Source organism: Schistocerca americana, chromosome 8, assembly GCF_021461395.2.
Source record: "Schistocerca americana isolate TAMUIC-IGC-003095 chromosome 8, iqSchAmer2.1, whole genome shotgun sequence".
Taxonomy (NCBI): Eukaryota; Metazoa; Arthropoda; class Insecta; order Orthoptera; family Acrididae; genus Schistocerca; species Schistocerca americana.
The window spans coordinates 263,091,235-263,117,217 of NC_060126.1; the positions used below are offsets into that span (position 1 = coordinate 263,091,235).

At 43.6% G+C, this 25,983-nt stretch overlaps 1 protein-coding gene across 1 annotated transcript in view; it reads right to left on the reverse strand.

Moving 5' to 3' along the window:
- The window catches only part of LOC124544728 (protein I'm not dead yet-like), a 261,594-nt gene extending 247,410 nt beyond the window's left edge, over window positions 1-14,184 (reverse strand). The window contains exon 1 of the mRNA XM_047123378.1: window positions 14,086-14,184. Coding sequence (XP_046979334.1) covers window positions 14,086-14,184 — 99 coding nt within the window. The remainder of the gene's footprint in view (window positions 1-14,085) is intronic.
- Between the last annotated feature and the right edge of the window lie 11,799 nt (window positions 14,185-25,983).

The window sequence follows — 25,983 nt, forward strand, 5'->3', positions numbered from 1 at the left end:
CCCTGCATATCGTGAAAGACTCAGGACAACTTAGGATCAGTTATAGCCAGATACAGAAAGCTCAAGAGCGCAGTTACTAAAGCTAGACTATACGCCCGACGCCTGATCCTCAAGGTCGATACATACAGATAACAAAGAAAATTGGCAAAAGATGTCACTGAATAGCTGAGACACAGGCTCTGGTTCTGTATTCTGGAAGACTCTTTCGCTTCGCAACATACATAATCCTGAAATTATTTTTTGTGAGGAACAATATGCTTTTCGGAATTGTTTCTTGATGCTTGAGAAGTACTCGGGTAGCTCACTATTTGTCCACGAAAGGCAGGAACCCGAATTCGTGTCCTAGAGTGAGCTAGACGGCGCAGTTGTGTCACAATCATTCATTTACATTCGTCCTCCCGCTAAATAACTCAGCGTTTTTCCCTTGCGTTAGACTACAAGATCACACGAGTCCCATGACAGACAATCCCTCCGACGTGTAGCATACATCACTCCAAGCAAATGTTGCCTTTACTCTCTTATAAAGGATAGACACACCCTTGCTCGTCGACCTTCCCACATGTCGATCACGGGCGCTCGCCGTAAGCCGTCACTGTTAGTTCAACAATAAACAGCGTGCTGACACCATCTCTACGGTAGCTTCGTAACGGCAACAGTAACGCCAAAAACGCCGAGAGGTACTTACAAGTAACGAAATACGCTGTGACGCAATATCACTCAATTCGGCATCCACTTCTGAATTTCTTACTCATTTCTAGTACAATACACTGGAATATCTCCTTCACAATTACAGATCTTGCGGGGATAGGATTACGTGTACGCTCAAACATATAACCATGGAAACAGCATTTCTAGTTTTGAGTTTGTGCTGCTGTGTCATGCCTTTTCAACTAACTCGGTGTGTAATATCAAGGTTTCCTCAAATTTATAATTTCTCTGTCTATTATACGCTTGTAGTTGAAGAAAACTCGAGGTATAATTCCTGTAAGAAATAGCAAATACATGCAAGCTATGAATGAACAAACATTCGCGTATCTCATCATTTCCTTAGGACCTTTGTCCCATTTCAACACGAGGTCGGCCGAGTTACTGCGGATTAGGCGATATAGTGTCAGAGGGTGGCCAGCTGCCCTTCCTGTCGCCACCCCGCACCCTATGGGACGGAAGCAGTGTACCCCAACTGTCTGCATGTATTGTAAGCCATGAAATAGTGCGAACGTTTTCAAATTTCTGCGAGTCGTGTAACTGAGGCGGGACGTGGGAACCAACCCGGTATTCACCCAGGGGATGCGGAAAACCGCCTAAAAACCACATCCAGGCTCATCGGCACACCTCACTCGTCGTTCATCCACCGGGCGGATTCGATCTGGGGACGGCGCGCCTACCGGAGTCCAGGAGGCAGCGGAGCGCTCTCAGCTGACATGGCTGGTACAGACCGACTATTTCTGTAAACTTCAAGATATGATCTCGAACATATACGCGTCCATCAACTTGGTGAGTTTGGTAGCATAGTAAACCGAAAGTAGAATTTTGTATACATAGCAAAAATGTGACGATAGACATAAAAAGTACATTCTATGACAGCTGCATACGCTCTGCCATGCTCGCTAATTTGATGGGATACTTGGTACTGACTACCATTTATTGACGTGCTTAAAGGTAAATTGTGCTCCAGTTTTATAAAGATATACTGTTTTTCATCTATAAATATTAAAGTGTACAGACGTATTATGTATACGGTACCATTTTCCAGAATGTCCACAGAAGACAGAATGGCCACAGGTTTGTTTAACCCCTGGAAGAGAGGGCTGCCAAAAGGTGACGGTGTGGTGTGGTCTGTCGAAAGCTCATGTGCTACGACCTATCTTCTTTGATGAAAATGTAAGAAGTGACACTTATCCAAACATGCTGCGACACTAATTGATGCCTCAAACTGAGCGCGTGGATGAGGGACTTGCAGACTGGTTTCAGCGGGATGGGGTCCCAGCCCATCTTGCTGCAGCTGTTAGAGATTGGCTGGGGCCGCAGCCCATCTTGCTGTAGCTGTTGGAGATTGGCTGATTGACAATTTTCTTCACTGAATTGAAAGAAGCGGTCATGAAGAGTGGTCCCCAAGTTAGCCAGACCTTTCTCCCTTTAATTTCTTTTTCTGGGGTATGCTGAAAGAGGAGTTTACTCGATGACGACTACAAATTTAAACCACCTGACAGATCACATTACCAGTAAGTGTGCTACAATTGACGGCAATACAGACTGCTCCATCGAGTTCACCTTAATCTTACAAAGCGCATCAAATTATGCATTTAAAATCACGGAGCTCATGTTTAAATGTTATTTATTAATATTAAAGTGAATAAAAGGAGCTTTGTTGTTATTTCTTACAATTCCCTGTGTTCTCAGACTGCTGATATAAAAGAGGGGAAATTATAGTTACAATCATGTATCCTCCACCGCACTCCGATAGCTGGAATGCGGTGTATAAATGTAGATACAGATATAAAAAGAGTAAACATTCATGGAAGGACAAGAGATTTCAGTCTGATTTACAAACGTGGGTTAAGGCACGGCACGAAAGTATCTTGTGTACCTCAGCGTGCCTGTGAACCTGTTAAGTGCTTACTGTCTCCTCGCTGTATATAAGCACTTTCAGTTTTTCTGTAAATGTTCCGATTTGCTTAATATTTAGTTAATATCTTAAACGAATCAGAATGAGTAACCTTTGTGGTGTCACGGTACATATTCAGAGTTCACCGAGGTGTCCCTGGAAGAGATAGAGGGCGATAAGGAAAAGATACGAAAGACCAAAGTTGACCCGTCGTCCACTGGACGTGCTTAGGTAACTATGATCCGACGGTTGCTAGATAAAACCAGAAGTCCCTCATCAGCCTCCCGTTGAGGGCTAAGTAGCTACTTACTGGAACTTCGAAAATGTCCTTAGCAACAGCTTCCGTGTTGTCAGAGGGATGTTTGCATTCAAGTGGCAGCTGTGTAAGCAACGGGAATTATTAAATCGGACGTAACAATCAACTAAAACAGACTTCGGTTGATATACCGAATTTTGACGAAGCACAGGATCAGCGAAACTACAACAAGTGAATGTCACAACGAAGTTCATAATTCCGTGCATCTAAACAGAACAGTGTGCAAAATTTCTTAGAAGCAGCCGTCGAGTGATGAAGTTTCGCAACGGATGTAAATAAAACATTGGTGGCGAAGAAATTGTTATTTTACAAATCTGACGAAACTTCGTAAAGGAACAAACGTGAGACGCAAGATTCAGCAGCCGCAGTCGCTGTCCGCTGAGATTTTGTCCAGAGAGATGCTTACATGTTCACATGAGCTACACGAGTGTCCGACAAGAAAAGAATATCATTAGCGGAAAATTATTTCTAATCGTCGTTTAGATTGTACTAACAGACAGGAGAAAGTAGAAAAGACAACAGATTTTCGGTCTGAAATAGAAACCACAACTGAACCTGGCGATTACTACTACATTATACTGCTTAGCTGTTATGCCATCTCACTCCGGTTTCGTTACGAGAAAGGTTCTAAGCACTTTTGCTTTACCTAGAAGGGGGGAGCGGGGGTCTTTGCGATGTGTTTGCCAAATAGGTCGTACATAGGGAAACTTTCACTACATTACGAAAACGAAGAGCGGTACAGGAGCCAAAAGAAGTCCTAAACAGAGTACAATGCGGGGTACTCTGGACTTCAAATGACGCACAAGATAGTGATACTATGTGACAAAACAATGAATAACAATATTGATGCCTTCCAATAGCATGAGTCAAGTAATTCCTTCAGAACAGTAATATTACTGGCAGTTCAGATACAAAATGCTGGCTACATGTGTAATTTGTAAGGAAATTTGGAAATTTGTGGTAAGGTCTCATGGGACCAAACTGCTTAGGTCATCGGTCCCTAAGCTTACACACTATTTAATCTAACTTAAACTAAATTACGCTGAGGACGACACACACACCCATGCCCGAGGGAGGACTCGAACCTCCGACGGAGGCAGCCGCGCGGACCGTGACAAGACGCCTGAGACCGCGCACCTGCCCCGTGCGGCAATTTGTAAGGTTTCGTACGCTTAGAGACCACTATCTGGTGTTCGCTGGTATGTGAACACGTGTATCACTGTCTGCGTATCGCATTTGACTGTTGTACTGCGTTGATGCAAAGTAAGTCGGACTGCTAACAATATTAAAGAACTATTACTCGTGCTGTATCTGTGCGAGATTGTATCCGTATACTGGGGCAAGTTTTATCAAAATCGCTCAGCTCATTAGCAGTGGACGAGCAGTTTACTACTGATGTGTTTTAGTGATGCCTTGAGAGGCATTAAAGAAGCAGCTACCGCACAGCCTCACGAAAACTGTCCTTCACAAATGTTTTGATAATCGGAAGGGCCGAACACAGGCGTACCTTGACTCACGTGAGTACTATTTTGAAGGAGACAGTCGCTAACTGAACATATTTGGTAGGTGCACAAATTTGCGGCATTGTTTATTTCCTTTTGTCGTATCTCCTAAACCTCTTGTTTTGAAGAAATAGCTCATCAGTACTGTCCTCAGTCTCGATTTTTTTGTACCGCTGTACCAGCTGTGCCCGGTACACGTTGCAATGCCTCTTTTGCTTCTTTTCCTTTCCACGTAAGTACACATATAAAAAGCAGACACATTTACATGTTCAAAATCAATTAGAGACAATGATTCTTTGTGCAATAAAATAAATCTGAAAAAAATTAAGCAAGTGCTTTTGGACAACGATATTTCTTCTGCGAAAAAAAGTTTTAGGCTGACCCATTGGTGAGCATGCACATACAGGGTGTTAGAGTGTAAGTGCAGATTTTTTATTGGTGGCTGAATAACATTACATCAGTATTTACCTCATTAGGAATAGCTATTAGGAGTACTATGTTTTTAGGATGGTTAGTATCTCCAAGTGCGTGTGGCAAGAGCAATCAGTTAATGCTTATTTGCCCCGGGGAAGCAGGTCAAGGGTTGAAGTGTGGATGCATGGACGCAAAACGGTTAGTCTTTATTTACAGGTGTAGTCCTCTTGGTTGTGCAGTTACAGCAGTTACAACTGTGCAGAAAATATCAGGTTACGTGTCATACGACGTGCCTGCGGAAACAGTGTTACACACAGAGAAAAAACAACTAACACACTAGAGTGGGTGCTTAGTGCGGCGCCAATGATCAAAATATCTGCACTTATGTCCCCAACATCCTGTGTAAGTGACCATGTGAAACGTTTGGATTTTCCAGATTTAATCCACTCACTTGAAGCGATTAGCCTTGTGCCTTGTTGATGGTCACTGAGGATACAACGGATAACTGACGTCGTTTGAAATCAAATAGATGCCGAAGTAAATGCTGTGAATACGTGGAATCAACAGATCTTCTCCCTTCGACTCGCCATTGAGAACTGTCGTTTTGGTAACTTTTGGCATGAGATATTTCATAGCGAGCCTGGTTCCATTGAACAGTCCTGTCACGACTTCAGATCCCAAAACCCTTAGCCATAGGTATGGTAGCGATGTCTTGCTGCCCCACAGTTAATTTTTCGCAGTAGTGAGTGAGACTTGTACAAATTTTACTAGAAACTCCTTCACTGTATAGCGCTTCCCCTTCCCCCCCCCCTTTCCCACCCCCTACCTGCCGGTCGTTGTGGCCGAGCGGTGCTAGGCGCTTCAGTCCGGAACCGCGCTGCTGCTACGGTCGCAGGTTCGAATCCTGCCTCGGGCATGGATGTGTGTGATGTCCTTAGGTTAGTTAGGTATAAGTAGCTCTAAGTCTAGGGGACTGGTGACCCCAGATGTTAAGTCCCATAGTGCTTAGAGCCATTTGAACCATTTGGAACTCCCAATTACCCATAATTCTAGAGTGATCGTGACGGTCATCAGTGTGGATTTGGTGTTAATATCGGCCGTTATCGGATATTTTCGACTGTTACTTCTTTTCACCTCCACCTACACACTCCCAAGAATAGTTGGGACTTATTACCCCCACGATATTTTTACTCAAATAATGAGTCATGCACGTGTACATCATACTCTGTAGGTAGAGGAGAGTACTTCTGGTACCACTAACTAACCCTCCCCCTCCTTTCCTGTTCCACTCGTGGATGGCGCGTGGGAAGACTGATTGTCGGTAAGCCTCTGTATTAGCTCCACTTTCTCGTATTTTCTCGTCGTTGTCATTTAGCGAAATGTATGTGGGACGGAGAAATACGTTGTACGACTCTCCCGGGAAAGTATTCTCTCGAAATTTCAATATTAAATTTCTCCGTGATGCGCAACGCATCTCTTGCAATGCCTGCCATAGAATTTTGTTGAACATCTCTGTAACATTTTCGCGTCGGCTAAAGGATGCTGTGTCGAAAAGCGCCGCTCTTCCTTGGGTCTTCTCCATCTCCTCTGTCAGTCCTACCTGGTAAGGATCCCAGATTGGTTAAGAAGAACCAAGAATCTGTCAAACAAGCGTCTTGTAAACTATTTCCTTTGTGGGCTACATTCCCTTAAGATTCTACCTATGAATCTCAGAGTGGCATCTGCTTTCCTCCTATTTGTTTTATGTGGTCATTATACATAAGGTCATTCTGGATAGTTACTTCTAGGTATTTTACGGTAGATATTGTTTCCAGCAACTTGTCAAATGGTTCAAATGGCTCTGAGGTCATCAGTCTCCCAAAACTTAGAACTACTTAAACCTAACTATCCCAAGGACATCACACACACCCAAGCCCGAGGCAGGATTCGAACCTGCGACCGTAGCGGTCGCGCGGTTCCAGACTGTAGCGCCTAGAACCGCTCGGCCACCCCGGCCGGCAGCATCTTGTCATCAGTGGTCTAGTTTTACAGTAGTGGGTCGCTTTTCCTCTGTACGCGCAGTACGTTACATTTATTTACGTTCAGGGTCGACAGCTAAAGCCTGCACATCCACCAACCCTCTGCTGGTCATTCTGCAAATTGATACTGTGACGTTGCACTTTCTTTTGACAGTCGCATCATCTGCGAACAGTCTTAAGGAGCATGCGACAGTCTCTATTAGGTGATTTCTGTACATTGCAAACTGTAACGGTCCTATCAGGCTTCCTTGGGCTGTTCTGGAAATTACCTTTACATCTGACGATTTTCTTTTAAATAAGAGCGACAAGTTGACGTCTATCTGCAAGGAAATCTTGAATCCAGTCGCAAATCTGGTCCGATACTTGGCAAGCTCATAGTTTTTTGACTAAATGGCAGTACGGGGCGGTGTCAAATGCCCTCCCGAAGTCATGGACCACGACATCAACCTGAGGGCCGCAGTTTACAGCGCTAGGAGTCTCATGGAGGAATAGAACGGGCTGAGCTTCGCAAGCTCTCTGTTTGTGGACTCCATCATGATTTTTATAGAGGAGATATTCTTTCTGCAAAAGTGTCATTGGCTTATAATTATGTGCATCTATTCTACGACTCTTCTAGAAAACGGGAATCACCTGCGCTTTTTTGCTGTCGCTAGGAAGTCTTCATTCCTCCAGCGATCTACAATAAACTGCTGTTATAAGGGGAGCATAATTTTTGTAGAATCTTACAGGTATCTCATCTGGTCCTGAGGTCTTTTCACTGCCAAACGACTGTGCTCGCTTTTCTATTCCGCCATGATTTTCTCAATACCTGCCACTTCTACGATCTTCCGCGGTGAAACAATTTTGAAAGACCGAACTCAGTATTTCGACCATGTCTCCGTTAGCTTCCAATTCGGTGCCAGTAAGGTCACTGAGTGAATGAATAGATTTCAGTCCGCTTACTGATTTTACGTGCCGCGCTTGGTAGCCTTGCAGTCTCAAGCGCCTTGGTTCAAATGGCTCTGAGCACTATGAGACTTAACTTCTGATGTCATCAGTCCCCTAGAACTTAGAACTACTTAAACCTAACTAACCTAAGGACATCACACACATCCATGCCCGAGGCAGGATTCGAACCTGCGACCATAGCAGCAGCGCGGTTCCGGACTAAAGCGCCTAGAACCGCCGGCTATTAGATTTGAACGTGTTTTTGTGATATGAGAGACCTAACTGTGTGTGTGTGTGTGTGTGTTTGTGTGTGTGTGTGTGTGTGTGTGTGTGTGTGTGTGTGTTTTAAAATATCTTTAGGTGATTATGCAAATGTTTTCTTATTTTTACTTTTTATTTATTTTTATTATACGCAGCTGAGGACGACAGGGTAAGAAACTGATAACGATTTCATTATTAATTTATAAACGATAGTAATCCCATTTTCTGTCTTGACTACCCAGTCCAGTTTATTATTTATAACACCTGTTCCATATTCAGTTGCCTTTCCAGGGGCGCACTGTTGGTAAATTAGAAAACCGGCGGCGGATATTGTGGAATCCGGTTGTAGAAAAGATTGTTCATAATCCGGTTTTCTTTTACTATGAGAGATCAGTAATCGTTTACTGCTAGGAATCAACTGATGGTTGTGGCAAAGCCTGTGAAATGAAAGTTCCCAGATTGTGGTGTTACCAAGCGAGGGACGCAGTAAGGAAGCACTTGTCTGTCATTCATGAGAAGTTGGACTCTAATTCCAGTTCGTCCGTTCACGTTTAGATTTTCCCTGGTTTATACAAATGTCTGGCCGGTTCTGCTGAAAACACCATGGACAATTTCCTGTCACTTCCTAGCGTTAATACAAGTTTGTTCACCGCCTCTGATCTTTCTTTCTACGGTGATCAGAAAGAAATTGAGAAATTGTGAGTTGTTGCTTTATGCTGCAAAAGAAAAAGAGCGCTAACAAACGTTTATTTCGTCCTATTAACTTGTAGAAGATGATTTACATTCTTGCTTAAAGTTTCCATAAATCGCCCCGAATTTGTTGTGGCACCCTTATGCAAGGAATCTAAAGCGAATGCCGAAAGAAAAAAAAAAACCTCGGTGAATCTCGGTGACGGGTCATTTATTGTTTTCTTCTCATTGAACAGACTTGAGTGGCATCGTTCCATAATTTCCGTCTTAAGACTCCATAACAATTTGTCTCCTTCCACATCGCGAAGTTGCGAAAGATTCGCGGAATGGATAACAAGCAGCGCTGTCGACTCGTTGTTGCGCTGCGATTGTAGGGATTTCCGGTGTCGGTGCGCTAAATGTTGTCGCCATCGTCACGCACTGTGGAGCAAGCAGTGCGACTTGTACGAATCAACAAACCGCGACTTCCTCCTTGCAGCATAGTTAAACGACGCACCCGTCTAAGAGTGGGACTCGCAACGAGTGCAGCATCCACGAAAGCAATGCGTAAACGGTCGAGTACGGAAATGAGGGATACGCTTTCAGTAGTGTGAAGTCTCTCGCGATACACCGTCTTAATTTCACAACATTGTCAGACATTCTGTAAACGCAACCTGTCGGACAACAACTGAGTAACCGATAATTCTGCACCAATGGCACAATGAAACTGTCCGAATTATATGAAGACAGTAATAGCAACAGACACTACTTTCTTGCTTGTTAGTACTTATGTTTGCTACGACCCAACATGTTTGGCTCCTGCTGTATTACGCGATTTATTCTGTTATGAAAATTTAAATGAGTGTACTCAGGCGTTCCGCCAAACACTCTGGAACAGAGAATTATTCTGGTAGTGTTATAACCTCGAAATGTAGCCAGCTTATATATCTGGTGCTAGACAAAAATCGGGAAATTACGAATTCTAGTTATTTCTCTAGCACTCGCTTTCACTGAATTACGTAGAAGGCGTATGGCTGTAACTAAGAGAGATCATTCACTAGCATTCTAGGCGCAGTGCTTAGAAATAACGCCTGTCCGATACCCAGCCGGATCACACAATTCCTGCTTTAGTAACGGCAAGGTTACAGCGTGCTGTTCTGACGTCTAAACATAAGAAATTAATTCGCAGCTAAGCTTGTTCGATATATCCCCCCATTTCAATCATTATTTTGGAACACAGCACGTACTTGCATGAAAATATCAATCAGGGAAGACGGTTTAGCGTAAATGAATAACTTTCTCTCTCATGTAGAGCCAAGCCGAATATCAGCGCTTCACGCATTAAATTTGGCCCAAGCAGAAATCAAACGCCAACATGATCTCTGCTTCTTTGTGAAAATGCTTGTAAGCAATCGTCTTTTGTAGTGCTGTCTTTTTAAATTTAGAAATATATTTTACATGGCTGCTACAAGAGCCTTTTGTGGTTCTAAAACTGAATAGATACAGAAAGTATTACAATGTTCTTTTGATATGCAACGATTACTACCAGCCCATAGCGCACATAATAACGTCAATAATGTACAAATCTGTATATTTACACTTTAATCGGCGGATTCCTAAGTGTATTCGGTTTTGTAACTCCTTAATTTAGCTAAAAGAACCAGGTGGATGAAATAAACGCACAAAATCAGAAAAAAAGGTTATGGTCCTACCTTGCACGATTGTAAATGTGAATGAACTGGTGCTGACCTTAAAATTTTCCTTTTGGAATATATTAAAAACCGTAAAACCGCTGCGTGCTAGACTGAAGCACGCGTCAAATCAAATAAACCATCTGAATCCTAACCTTTTCCAACATTTTAAGAACCATAAAAACTGCTCTGTGACAGAGTTTTCTTCTTTGTGTGTTCCCACCACTGCACCATTCTGTCCTGTTGGTACGATTATATTAATTTACGCCTCAATCAGTTTGATTATTTATTTAGTATCCATCCCGCGCTTACACGATATTTTATTAGTTGTTTTTGACGAGGTTTCTGCAGTTTCATCTGATTAGTCTACCACAGAGCTGTTTTATGGTTTTTAATATGGCGGAAAAGGAAAATGTTTCAGGGGGTTTATCTGATTTGACGCGTGCTTCAGACGGGGTTTCTTTAATATGTTGCGAAACGAAAATTTTAAGTTCAATAACAGTTCCTCATTCACATTCAAAATCGTTCAGGCTAGAAGCATACTCTAATTTTTATTTATTTTGTTATCGCTATGAATAATCTAAAGATGTCCCACGAAGCCGGAACGAGTTGTTAATAAAACGCTGAGTTACACGCAAGACTGTTTTAACCCACATATCCTACATATGGCTGCTGTAACAGAGGATCTTAGTGGAGTGAAATCAGTTGCGAACACTGCTGTTCGTACGTGTTACAACAAGAGCAATATTTTCATCGCAACTACGAAAAGGTATTTCTAAATCAAAACACCAACGTTATTAAGATAAACGTCGCGTCATGTTAGTGTACACCTGTTGTGGGATCTGCAGTCTTACCAAGAAGCCAGTCCTTGAAGGCAAATGACCTTTTGTTTCTGCAGTATGCAAAATACTGCAGCGGACATTTATGGATGTGCATTTCCCAGTAACCACTTCGCCAAGTGCTGCATACGCTGGTCTTAAATGTGTTCGCAGGTCATCACCGAGCGCAACAGCAATTACTACAGGGTATTCCACAATTGATGTTCCACAGTTCCAGAGGTTGTAGAAGGGACTGGGTAGATCGAGTTTTACATAGGAACCAATGTCCGGAAACGTCATCCGACTATGCTATATAGCGTCGAAGTTACAGGCGCCGCCGACTGTAAATGTATTTATGTAAAGGGTGTTTCTGTGATGACGTTACAAACTTTCTAGGATGATGTAGAAGTATAAATGTATAAATTTGAGGTAAGGGTACCTCTACAGGAAATGAACGAGTAGAATTTTTGAAAGTAATAAGTGAATACCGTTCTGATACCTCTGACAGTGGAATACTCGTACTGGTAGTGTTGTTGCTAAGATTATAGGGTAGACTACTTCCAGAAGTGGAAAACATGGACCAAAATAAGGAAAAATGCCCTGTATAAATGGGTCCTAAAATGCACAAATTAAGAACTATGAGCACTTTTTCAATAGGTAGATGGGTTTGACAGCAGCGAAGATGAAAAAGTGCTCATAGCTCTCAGGGATTCAGTTTAGACCCCATGTTTGCTGGACATTTTTTCCTTGTTTTGGTCCATAATACCACCTGAACCCTACAATTTCAGCAACAATGGTACCAGAACATGTATCAGAACGGCGTTCGGCTATAACTTTCTACATCTACATGGTTACTCCGCAAATCACATTTAAATGCCTGGCAGAGTGTTCATCGAACCACCTTCACAATTCTCTATTATTCCAATCTCGTATAGGGAGCGGAAAGAACGAACACTTATATCTTTTCATACGAGCTCTGATTTCCCTTATTTTATCGTGATCATCGTTTCTCCCCATGAAGGTCGGCGTCAAACAAATATTTTCGCATTCGGAGGAGAAAGTTTTTGATTGGAAATTCGTGAGAAGATTTCGTCGCAACGAAAAACGCCTTTGTTTTAATGATGTCCAGCCCAAACCCTGTATCATTTCAGTGACACACTCTCCCATATTTCGCGATAATACAAAACGTGGTGCCCTTCTTTGAACTTTTTCGATGTACTCCGTCAGTCCTACCTGGTAAGGATCCCACACCGCGCAGCAATATTCTAAAAGAGGACGGACAAGCGTAGTGTCGGCAGTCTCCTTAGTAGGTCTCTTACATTTTCTAAGTGTCCTGCCAATAAACGTAGTCTTTGGTTAGCCTTCCTCACAATATTTTCTATGTGTTTCTTCCAATTTAAGTTTTTCGTAATTTTAATTCCTAGGTATTTAGTTGAATATACGGCCTTTAGATTTGACTGATTTATCGTGTAACCGAAGTTTAACGAATTCCTTTTAGCACTCATGTGGTTTATCTCACACTTTTCGTTATTTAGGGTCAACTACCAATTTTCACAGCATTCAGATAACTTCTCTAAATCGTTTTGCAATTTGTTTTGAACTTCTGATGACTTTAGTAGTCGATAAACGACAGCGTCATCTGCAAACAACGTAAGACGGCTACTCAGATTGTCTCCCATATCGTTAATATAGATAAGGAACAGCAAAGGGCCTATAACACTACCTTGGGGAACTCCAGAAATCATTTCTGTTTTACTCGATGACTTTCCATCAGTTACTACGAACTGTGACCCCTCTGACAGGAAATCACAAATCCATTCATATAACTAAGACGATATTCCATAAGTACGCAATTTCACTACAAGCCGCTTGTGTGGTACAGTGTCAAAAGCCTTCCAGAAATCCAGAAATACGGAATCGAAACCCACTGTCAATAGCATTGAGCACTTCATACGAATAAAGAGCTAGTTGTGTGTCACAAGAACGATGTTTTCTAAATCCATATTGACTGTGTGTCAATAGACCGTTTTCTTCGCGGTAATTCATAATGTTCGAACACAATATATGTTCCAAAATCGTCCTGCATATCGACGTTAATGATATGGGCCTGTAATTGGCTCTGAGCACTATGGGACTTAACTTCTGACGTCATCAGTCCCCTAGACTTAGAAAATACTTAAACCTAAATAACCTAAGGACATCACACACATCCATGCCCGAGGCAGGATTCAAATCTGCGACCGTAGGGGTCGCGCGGTTCCAGACTGTAGCGCCTAGAATCGCTCGGTCACTCCGGCCAGCGTGGGCCTGTAATTATGTCGATTACTGCTAATACCTTTCCTGAATATTGGTGTGGCCTGTACAACTTTCGAGTCTTCGACACGTTCGTTTGGGGTACAGGGACCCTTACTTCAAATTGATACGTTTATCCCTCTCCGTCATCTTAGAAAGTCTGTAACATCATCACGGAAACAGTCCGTTTATACATAATTTACAGGCGGCGGTGCCTATAACTTTGACGCTCTCTACGTTTCCGGGCATCGGTTCCTATGTGACATTTGATCTACTAAATCGCTCTGAAACCTCTAGAAGTGTGTAACACGTATTTTGAAACACCTTGTATGTCAGTCGTAGATGCACTCTGCAGGAAAACTGGTTTGTACGCTCTGTCGTTTACGGTGGACAAAGATAAGAAAGCAGCGGTCAGTTGTAGCACTGGTGACGTACGAAGTTCACGCACTCGCACGGGGAATCTGTGAAACACTAGACGGCTACTGCCTGCGGGCGAGACGGACTTCGGCGGAAACATCGCAGACGCGCGACAACAGCAGTAGGTGGCCGAGGAAGACGCGCCGGCGACTCACCGAATAGCTGGAGACGGCAAGCGGCAGCAGCACCAGCGGGCACAGCAGCAACACCAGCGACCGCCAGCGCGCCACCAGCCCTCGCACCGGGAACTTCATGCTGCTGTGCTGGGCCGCCGCCGCCGCCTCGCGCCTTATAACCGCACGCCCCCACCACCGCCCACAGCTGCCGCCGGCGACGCCGCACACCTACCGTCTTCACTAGTCTACACTATCCGACCAAAAGTATCCGGACGTCGCGGAAATGACCACTAGATTTCGCGAGAGGTGGACCCGCCAGTATTCCAGGAGCGTTCAGCACGTAATAAACGAACACCGTCCAATCAGGCCCTGAAAGCCCAACGGAACCGACCGGCCGCCATGTCATCCTACATCTACATCTACATTTATACTCCGCAAGCCACCCAACGGTGTGTGGCGGAAGACACTTTACGTGCCACTGTCATTACCTCCATTTCCTGTTCCAGTCGCGTATGAAAGGAGGGTATAAGATGAACATCAACAAAAGCAAAACGAGGATAATGGAATGTAGTCGAAATAAGTCGGGTGATGCTGAGGGAATTAGATTAGGAAATGAGACACTTAAAGTAGTAAAGGAGTTTTGCTATTTGGGGAGCAAAATAACGGATGATGGTCGAAGTAGAGATGATATCAAATGTAGACCGGCAATGGCAAGGAAAGCGTTTCTGAAGAAGAAAAATTTGTTAACATCGAGTATAGATTTAAATGTCAGGAAGTCGTTTCTGAAAATATTTGTATGGAGTGTAGCCATGTATGGAAGTGAAACCTGGACGATAAATAGCTTAGACAAGAAGAGAAGCGGGACTGCTACGGTCGCAGGTTCGAATCCTGTCTCGGGCATGGATGTGTGTGATGTCCTTAGGTTAGATAGGTTTAAGTAGTTCTAAGTTCTAGGGGACTGATGACCACAGAAGTTAAGTCCCATAGTGCTCAGAGCCATTTGAACCAAGAAGAGAATAGAAGCTTTCGAGATGTGGTGCTACAGAAGAATGCTGAAGATTAGATGGGTAGATCACATAACTAATGAGGAGGTATTGAATAGAATTGGGGAGAAGAGGAGCTTGTGGCACAACTTGACCAGAAGAAGGGATCGGTTGGTAGGACATGTTCTGAGGCATCAAGGGATCACCAATTTAGTATTGGAGGGCAGCGTGGAGGGTAAAAATCGTAGATGGAGACCAAGAGATGAACACACTAAGCAGATTCAGAAGGATGTAGGCTGCAGTAGGTACTGGGAGATGAAGAAGCTTGCACAGGATAGAGTAGCATGGAGAGCTGCATCAAACCAGTCTCAGGACTGAAGGCCACAACAACAACAACATGGTTCGCGGGAAGAACGACTGCCGGAGAGCATCCGTCCGCGCTCGAATCAGTTCACCAATGTGTGAATGTAATCAAGAAGAGCAGACAATTGAACATGTAGTCCAACGCTGTCCATTCATACCCCGGAATTCCCGATGACTTGCTCACTCTCACACCCAGCTTAATAAACTGGTTGAAAAATGCGGACTTTAAGGTTTAATCTTGTCTAATATCATATGTATATTGTATAAAATCATTTGCCTTATATCAACTGTATATTGTATAAGATCACTATACGATTAAATAAATAAATAACCACCACAGTCACACAAAATCAGTGTTCAGAGAGTTTTAATTGTCGGCACACTTCTCTAAATTAACGATGGAACATCCTAACAATGCTACTAATGATTTTTACGAATGCACGTATAACTGTTTCGCGGCGCGGCTGACTTTTGAACTCTGGGCTCGATATGCGAGCAAAGTCTCTCCAATCGTAAAATTTACTTACATGGACCTTAACTCTCTTTCAGTCAGATTGCTCAGTGAATGATGATCAAGTCGACGGTTGTTGGCTCCGTAACCGTTGCAACGCCGTTAACTGCTATCTCTATGGCACGCCGTACGAGTGCAGAAGTTATCTTTCATAATATATACTGATGAGGCAAAGAAACTGGTGCACCTGCCTAATATCTTGCAAGGCCCCTGTGAGCAAGCAGAACTGCCGCAACACGACGTCTGAAGTTGTGCTGGAGGAAACTGACACCATCAATCCTGCAGGGCTGTCCATAAAGCCGTAACAGTGCGAGAGGGTGGAGGTATCTTCTGAACAGTACGTTGCAAGGTATCCCAGCTATGCTCAATAATGTTCATGTCTGGGAAGTTTGGTGGCCAACGGTAGTGTTTAAACTCAGAAGAGTGTTCCTGGAGCTACTCTGTGGCAATTCTGGACGTGTGGAAGGTCGAATTGTCCTACTGCAGTTGCCCAAGTCCGTCGGAATGCACAATGGACATTAATGGATGCAGGTGATCAGACAGGATGATTAAGTACGTGTCATCTGTCAGAGTCGTATCTAGACGTACCAGGGGTCCCATATCACTCCAACTGCACACCCCTCACACTGTTACAGAGGCTCCACCGGCTTAAACAGTCCCCTGCTGACATGCAGGGTCTATGGATTCATGAGGTTGTGTCCACACACGTACACGGCCATCAGCTCGATGCAATTTGAAACGAGAGTCGTCCAACCAGGCAACATGTTTCCAGTCGTCAACAGTCCAATGTCGGTGTTCTACATCTACATCTACATTTATACTCCGCAAGCCACCCAGCGGTGTGTAGCGGAGGGCACTTTACGTGCCACTCTCATTACCTCCCTTTCCTGTTCCAGTCGCGTATGGCTCGCGGGAAGAACGACTGCCGGAAAGCCTCCGTGCGCGCTCGAATCTCTCTAATTTTACATTCGTGATCTCCTCGGGAGGTGTAAGTAGGGGGGAGCAATATATTCGATACCTCGACCAGAAACGCATCCTCTCGAAAGCTGGAGACCAAGCTACACCGCGATACAGAGCGCCTCTCTTGCAGAGTCTGCCACTTGAGTTTGCTAAACATCTCCGTAACGCTATCACGATTACCAAATTACCCTGTGACGAAACGCGCCGCTCTTCTTTGGATCTTCTTCACCTCCTCTGACAACCCGACCTGGTACGGATCCCACACTGATGAGCAATACTCAAGTATAGGTCGAATGAGTGTTTTTTAAGCCACCTCCTTTGTTGATGGACTACATTTTCTAAGGACTCTCCCAATGAATCTCAACATGGCACCTGCTTTACCAACAATTAATTTTATATGATCATTCCACTTCAAATCGTTCCTCACGCATACTCCCATATATTTTACAGAAGTAACTGCTACCAGTGTTTGTTCCGCTATCATATAATCATACAATAAAGGATCCTTCATTCTATGTATTCGCAATACACTGCATTTGTCTATGTTAAGGGTCAGTTGCCACTCCCTGCAACAAGTGCCTATCCGCTGTAGATCTTCCTGCAGTTCGCTGCAATTTTCTAATGCTGACCTTCTCTGTATACTACAGCATCATCCGCGAAAAACCACATGGAACTTCCGACGCTATCTACTAGGTCATTTATATATATTGTCAGTCTGTGGGCGCCATCGGATGCGGATACGGAAGGGCATGTGGTCAGCACATTACTCTCGCGACCGTTGTCAGTTTTCGTGACCGGTCCCATTACTTCTCAACATGAAATGGCTGGGCCTATACCCATGATGCGTATGAAGAGCCAGCGTCCTTGAAAAATGCTCTGTCTTTCGAAATGATCCTTGTTGATGAGCATTCGGGTGTTATGCGGTATCGGCTAGGCGTCGGTTGTCCGCTGGGTAGATGATGGTAGTGGCTATGTTTGGTAGTGGTAGTGGCTATGTTTGCTTACGAGTTTCTTATGACTAGCGCCTGAATTGGCGGTGGATGGTAGTGATTGGTGCTCTCTGGTCAGGGTTGTGATCCCTTCCCAGAGAGTTGATGAGTTGATGTGGTGATGCGTTGGATGTTTAATAGAATTTTAATGATTTCTGCTTAATGAGATGAGAGAATGATGGCTGTCCTAGCATTGCTCTCATCTCCTCATTGCTCGACAACCACGGAGCGTCAGTAACGATTCAGAAGGTTTTGTTTTGGAGAATTTCAAGCTGCTTGAGGTTGGTGTCTGCTGCCATGCTCCACGCTTCAGAGCCGTAGAGAATGACAGGATGACTCTCTTCCAAATTTTGAGTTTGGCAGGTACTGTAAGTCCCCTGCCTTTTAGAAGTGGATATAACTGAAAGAGCCGGGCGGAGCCCTTTTTTCTGACCTCCCTGATGTGGTGTGTGAATGCCAGATTTTTGTCGAGTTTCAGCCCCAGGTAAGTAACGACTTCTTTCCAGGGTAGTACCTGATCGTTGTGTGTGATGTTAATTATGGGGCGTCTGATTTTGTGACTGAATAGGATTGTCTGGCATTTGCATTTATCTTTATCTTCCACAGATTGCACCACTTCGTCACTTTATCTAGGTGGTGTTGTAGGCTGTAGGCTAGATAGTTTATGTTCCTGCCACTGTGGTACAGTGCAGTATCATTTGTATACAGGGCAATGTTACTGCCCAGCTCTTTCGGCAGATCATTCGTGTACAGGAAGTATAGGAGGGGGCCAAGCCCAGATCCCTGTGGGACAGCTGCTTCTATGGGTTTTAGAACACTGGTTGCAGTGTCTACTACGGAGTAGAATTTTCTTTCTACCAAGAACGATTTGACTATTTTTATCAGATGGAGTGGGCAGTTCATCTTAGACAGTTTGTATAGCAGGCCGCCATGCCAAACCCGGTCTAACACCTTTTCTATGTCCAGGAAAATGGCAGCGGTGCTGTTACCCCGGCCCTTCTCTGTGCAGATGTGCTCCAACAGACGAATGGCTTGCTGCGCTGTGCTGTGCTCAGGGATAAGGATGTTGTTTGCGGATAGGAACTGAAGGAGCGAATTTTGTATGAGGATTTCGAGTAATTTGGACAGCTGATTTAGCAGTGAAATGGGACGATAGTTTTGAGGGAATACATTGTCTTTATTGGGTTTGGGGATTGAAATTACTTTTGCGACCTTCCAGGCTGAAGGGAAATACTGTGCAGGAAGGCAGTTGTTTAGGATGGCTGTGAGGTGGGTGAATGCTGGTTGGGGGAGGGCCTTAAGGAAAGGTGGTTTGATGGTGTCAGGACCTGGGGCTATTACTTCTCAGTCAAGTAGCTCCTCAATTGGCCTCACAAGGGCATCCCGCTCCCCAACAGCGCTCGGCAGACTCGGACGGTAACCCTCCTAAGTGCCAGCCAAACCCGACAGCACTTAACTTCGGTGATCTGACGGGAACTGGTCTTACTACTCTGGCAATGTCGCAACACATTTATTTCTGAAAGCAGGCTGGTTTTATTCAGGATTCCAATACACCATATTATTCCCCAGCCAACGGCCTTGTGTATCGCCCCAAGGAGAGAAAACCCCAATTAACAAACTTTGTGGGAACTTAAAGTAGGGAAGTGAGTCATCTTGACAGCGACGGCAACTACTGACGATAAAATCTAAATTGGTAATATTTTGATTAACACCTATATTATTCATTTACTGATAATAGCACACAGAAAGGGGAGATAAAAGGAAAGGATTATCCTAGATTCTCTATCAAACATCTACAGAATAAATTCAAAATGATATGAACAAAGGTTACATCCAAGAAAGTAATTCAGTCAAAGATAACATTTACCATGGAAGAGAGTTGTAGCCGCAGCGAAAAGGAAATTCAATGCGACTGCAGTGCAACTCGGATATGGAAATGTTCAGTTGGTTGCTCTTTAGTCACTCTACAGTACTTTTCCGATAGTTGTCTGGACGCAAACGCTGTTAGATTGTTTCAATTTTGGAAGTTTGATAATTCGTGAGGTAGAGACTGAAGTCTTGCTTAGGCTTACGACTGATGAAAGTTAACCTTTACCGTTCTCAACGCGACGGTATAGTAAGACGAGTGTTAGACTTCAATTGAGTCATATTGGTTTATCGGACTTAGCCTTCGTACTGATGAACAGTTACAAACCTTGAGGGCAATGGATCAACGACAGAAAAACAATTCGTGGTATTGAGCAGGACACAATAAAACGAAGACGCGAAGAAAGACAAGTACGCCGATTAGTCAAAACTTGCCGTCAGCGTCACGATTACTGAACTGAACAGAAGTTAATCTTGAATAACTTATCGGTGTGCGTGTGTTGTAGGAACAAACAATTAATTACAGAAAAAGCAATAAGATCTGAATCAAAAGATAAATCTTACGTGTCGCCTAACTCTTTAAACATTTTAAGTGACTAAGTGAGCACATGAATAATGGACAGTGAAGAGTGATTAGTTTAAACCAGCATTACGGCGTATTTAACTACTACTACTACTACTACTACTACGTGATCAGGCCCAGTGGACCGCACGCATCTACAAGTTTCCTTCTCCACTGTATTCTGTCCATTGCTGCTATCCGCCATCCGTCCACATCTATTGACACTTGGTTTAAATCTTCATGGAGTCCATCTTGGCGGTCTCTTTCCTGTAGGTGTGAAATCCAGGAGCTTCCGAGGCCATATGTAATCCTCCATCCAGGCCACATGGCCGGCCCACTGCACAGCTCCTGCTATGTTGGGCTGCTGGTATAGTTCCTCAAGCTAAACATTTACTCCAACATATCTCTGGAGTTACGTCGGACCGTTGTTAATAACTGGCCGTAGCAACGGCATAGCAACGGAATAGTAGACAGCAAATTTCCATCTTCGCTATGTATTATGTGAAAAACGATCGTAATGATGAAATCAAGAAAAAAAATTTTATTTCATCACGGAACTAACCGGGCATAAAAAAAATAAGCGATTGCAGTTTACCAGTTTGCACAAACTGAGGAGACTGTTGCGGACAGATAACAGAATATTTCTAAATCCCGAGGGGAGTTGTGTTCTTACGAGAGCTACAGGTGCTGCTCCACGTCACACCGACGGGGACGAACATCGTTACGAGTCATGTCTGTTCCCGGCGAGTGTAGAAGGAGGGGACGTCACATCAATTGGCACCTACAACGCCGGACTACACATCGTTTGGCGCTTCACACCGACGACGCCGGCAGGGAGAACGTGCGGAACTCGACGCCTCTGCGACTGCCACGTGAGGGTCAACGCTTCGCGACCACGAGATATCTTCAGACGGAGCGACGCAACGCATCGAACAACTGTTCGAGAGCTGCCGGCAGGGACGTGGGCGAAGCTGCAAAAACTCCAAATACACGATGAACAGTAAGCACAAATCAAAATAAGTGATTATTCAGGTACCGTAGTTTTCATTATTTTACCATACTGGTAATAGTGAGATTTTCATTGTGCTTGTGTCAAGTAGGAGTATATGTAGTGTCGTTTGAACATTGTAATTGAGGGGTTTGGCGCAATGAGGCAGCTCCACTTTTTGGCTCTATTGAGTTGAACATTCTATCACACACAAAAAAAGCCCCTTCGTTAGGTGCAAGAGAGGCAGGTCCACCCACTAGTTTCAGAGAAATACGACAGTTGGAGCTGCCTGTACTCCGAGTTTGCATGAAAACGGAGGCAGCTCCGGGAGCTTCTTCCCCCAAACAATAGCAAGAAGCCAGGTTGTGTTACATATTGTTCAGCAGACCGGTGTAAACATCACCCGTTCTCTGTGAGGGATATTTTTTATCAGGTTTACGATCTGTTTTGTGACTTCATCGTCATTTGATTTCACGGTTTCTGTCAATATGAGTGAATCAGAAGAGGAAAGAGCGTTTAATTGTGACTCTTCAGAAAACTACGGCCTGGTGATGATGAGACTTCTACTGATTCAGAAGAAGATTCAAGAAGCAGAGACACAGTTTTTGGACCACTGAAGAGGAAAAAAGGGATCGCACAAGGAACAATGGGCATGGAACATAAGAAAACAGCGGAAGGTTGACTTCCAAAGAAGAACAAGAGCACGAGTGAAAAAAACATGACTCGCGGGACTACAGGTAATGATTTCAATTGCAAATACAAGTGTTTCACTACCTTTGACGTTGAAAAAAAATGGCTCTGAGCACTATGGGACTTAACATCTGAGGTCATCAGTCCTCTAGAACTTAGAACTACTTAAACCAAACTAACCTAAGGTTTAAGTAGTTCTAAGTTATAGGGGACTGATGACCTCAGATATTGTCCCATAGAGCTCAGAGCCTCATAGAAGGTGGTGCTGTTCCTCATACGTCATGCCCTAGTGCTACCTCCTGCCATAATAATTGGTAATGTTGTGTCCGATTCACTTCTCTTGCTGACTCACGTTGTAGGGATGTGATACAGCGTTGTGCAGAATGGTTCCGTATTCGGATCGAGAGGTTGCCGACACGGTGTGTATTTAAGGAAAGGCCAATGGCAAAGGGCGGCGGGCAGCAAGATTGTATCAGGAGACCTATCCCCGCCGACAACAACCCAGCTATCAGTGTTTGCAACAGCGTTTCGCCGTTTGGCTAATACGGGGTCGTTTCAGGAAGCAGGAAATCATGGAGGACGTACCCGAAATGTTCAGACACCAGACTTGGAGCAAAATGTGATTAACAATGCGGAAGGCGACCGCCGTGTCAGTACCAGGCAGTTGGTCCACCAGTACAGGGTAAGCCAGACGACCGTATGGAGCATTCTCAATGACAGTTATTACTGCCCTTATGACTTACAGCGTGTGCAGGGTTTACTAGCGACAGACTTTCCACTTCAAGAGCCGTTTCGTCATTGTTTTCTTCACCAGGCAACCACGATTCAGGGATTTGTGTCATCCATCCTATTCGTAGATGACGCCACCTTTACACGCAGTGGTATCTTCAACTTTCATAACAGTCATCTGTGGGATAGTATCTAAAACCCTCATGATGTGGTGACAGCGAATCCTCAGTATCGGTGCAGCCGGTATGGGTGGGCCGGGTTAATTGGCGACCGCGTTTTGAGGCTAGTCTTCCTTCCACGTCGCCCAAGAGGCCGGAACTATCGGCGTTTCTTGCGGGTGACTTTGCCTCAAAAAATGGTTTAAATGGCTCTGAACACTATGGCACTTAACTTCTGAGGTCATCAGCCCCTAGAACGTAGAACTACTTAAACCTAACTAACCTAAGGACATCACACACATCCATGCCCGAGGCAGGATTCGAACCTGCGACCGTAGCGGTCGCGCGGTTCCAGACTGAAGCGCCTAGAACCGCTCGGCCACACCGGCCGGCTTTGACGTCGAAGCAAGGCATCGTATTATTAATGCTTTTAACGGCCTGAGGTGACTGAAGAGGAGGTAGAAGACTGAAGAAGAACTGTAGAATTAATGTATTATGCCAATAATGTTGTACTTTCTTTATTAATAAATGTTTTTTAAACTGAAATATGGTTAATTATGAAGAAAATGGTCCTACAAAGAGTTTTTCATTCACTTTGGAGCAAAACGGAGGCAGCTCCAAAATTCAAAACTCTATTGCACGTACCTGAGTGCATGCATTTGTGTGTATTTTCGTCAGTAGTATTAGATACCCCAAAACCTAAACCAAGGCTGCCAATTTTTTCGTTTTGGTGAAAATTGAATTTTTAAAACGTTTCTTTTAATTTGCCACAAAACTGCATAAAGTGGAGCTGCCTCCTTTTTGCACCAAACCCTTCAATTGTAGTAAACCGTAGTTAACAAGATTTTCCTTCATGTCAAAGCGAAGCAGGAGATTACGTAGCAATTTTGAGAATAACATTCCAGAATCTGGCGATAAATTAAGTGAATTATCTGAACATGAGGAGATTAACAGAACAATCTTTAACCTAGGAGGAGAATCGTTTACAGAGTCGAACCAAATTATTACTCCTAGCGTATCTGGTTCTGGAATGGAAAGTAAGGTTATGGAACTAGATGATGATAATTTTGATCCCAAGGAGGAAGCAGGCGATGAATGCATGATGAATGTTACACAAACTGGTTCAGGAAATCTGGATGTACTTAGTGCTATACTATCAAAGCTAAATATGTAGGGTGATTTAAATACTAAATTATCTGAACAGCGGGAGATGTTAGAAAATAGATTATCTGTCATCGATGCTAGGATAATGGAGCAGCATGCCAAATTTAGGGATCAACAACGTGCCTTAGAAAATAAATTTGCACAACAGGCTAAAATGATCGCTGATTGGGAGGACAAGTTTATTCATCAGCAGGTTAACGTTGGTAATAAAATTGATAATATAGAATCCAGATTAGGTAATCGAGAAAAATAAGTTAAAATTATTGACCGTATAGACAAAATCCACGAAAATGTAATTTTTCGGAACAGTTTGGGGTCGTATTGGAAAGGGTTAACAACTTGACTAAGAATCATTACAGTGTTACAGAAAAAATAGAGAGATTAATTAGGCGTGTTAATGATTTAGAGCAACAATCAAGCAGTAATATTAAGCCGCAAAATGAACAAATACGTAGGCATACGAAAACTAATTGCGAGAGAAAACGTCCGCGAGTAAAACATAGCGCGTATACAGGTGAGCCATTGGAAGCAAACAGCCAATCGGATGAAGAGGATGATCCCTATATTCAAAGAAGTTGTATTTCATCATTAAAGGTAGAACATAGTATTATCAAAAGTAGACAATTTCCTATTTCTTCGAGTGAAAAGAACGACATTAATCCCAAAGTATATTTCCACGTAGTTGGACAGAGTATGACAAACTACAATTCATAGTATCAAAAATTGTGGAAGAAGCAGCATTGTGGGCCGCTGATAAAAGCGAAACCTGCAATACATGTTCCGAATTTGAAAAACAATTTCTAGCAAAATATTGGCCAATAAGTAGACAAGAGAGATTACGTAAAGAGGTTTATCAGCCTGAATTTTACAATTCAAAGAAAGAAACATTGAGACAATATTTTGAACGTTATTTCAACAAGACACGTTATTGGACTGAACCGATTTCTAGTACGGAAGTTATTAGAATATTAAAAGGCAGATTATCTTTTAATATCAGAGAGAAACTTATACATGTACCCGATAGTGGTGTAGAACGATTTCTGTCAGTAATAGATTCGATCGACATGCTGATGGAAGATGCGAGACAATGGCCGAACAAAAATAGTAATTATTATTCTAGGAATAATGTATGGAGCGATCAATGGAATAATGGTAATCAAGGTAATAGTCATTCTCCAGACTTTAACCGAAGTAACAATAATTCTAAGAACAGTAGTGGACATGTGGGTCGTGCACAAAAGAATAATCAAAATTGGAATATGAATTACAAATACTCTATAGGGAATTTCGTAGGAAATAATAACCAAATACCAGGAGCAGGAGGTTTTCAACAGGTGAACGGTGTAAATAGAAATAGGAAAAGAAAGCTTGTGGGTCGGCAGTCGTCAAACAATCCATGTTGCGACGATGGCCGTAAGATTAATTGCGCTCCTATGGAGCCACTGAATAAATCAAATTGGGGAACGTATCAGATGAATAATGTAGGTTGGACAAACACTAATACTACAGGTACGTCTTCTGGATCTACCAGACCTATACCGTTGACAGATGGGAGAAATGTACTTGCGGGTAATACATTTGCACCAACAGGAAATGAAATTCAATTAGTAGAGGTACATGAACCGCCGAGGAACCTGAATGACAAGGGACGTCGCACTAGCTGCAGTTCCCGTTAGGTCATGTACCGCCGAGGAACCTGAATGACAAGGGACGTCACACTAGCTGCAGTTCCCGTTAGATCACCTAAGTTCAAGCACTGCCGGGATTGGCAAGGACTTAGAGGGGTGTATCCGTGTCTGCCGAGTGTTGTTACCAAGCAAGGCGCACTCAAACCTTGTAAGGCCAGTTGGGAACCTACTTGATCGAAAAAGAGCGGCTCCGCGCACGAAAACAGACGGGAGAGCGATGTGCTGACCACATTCCCTTCCATATCCGCATCCAATAACGCCTATACGCCTAGTAGTGACACAGATA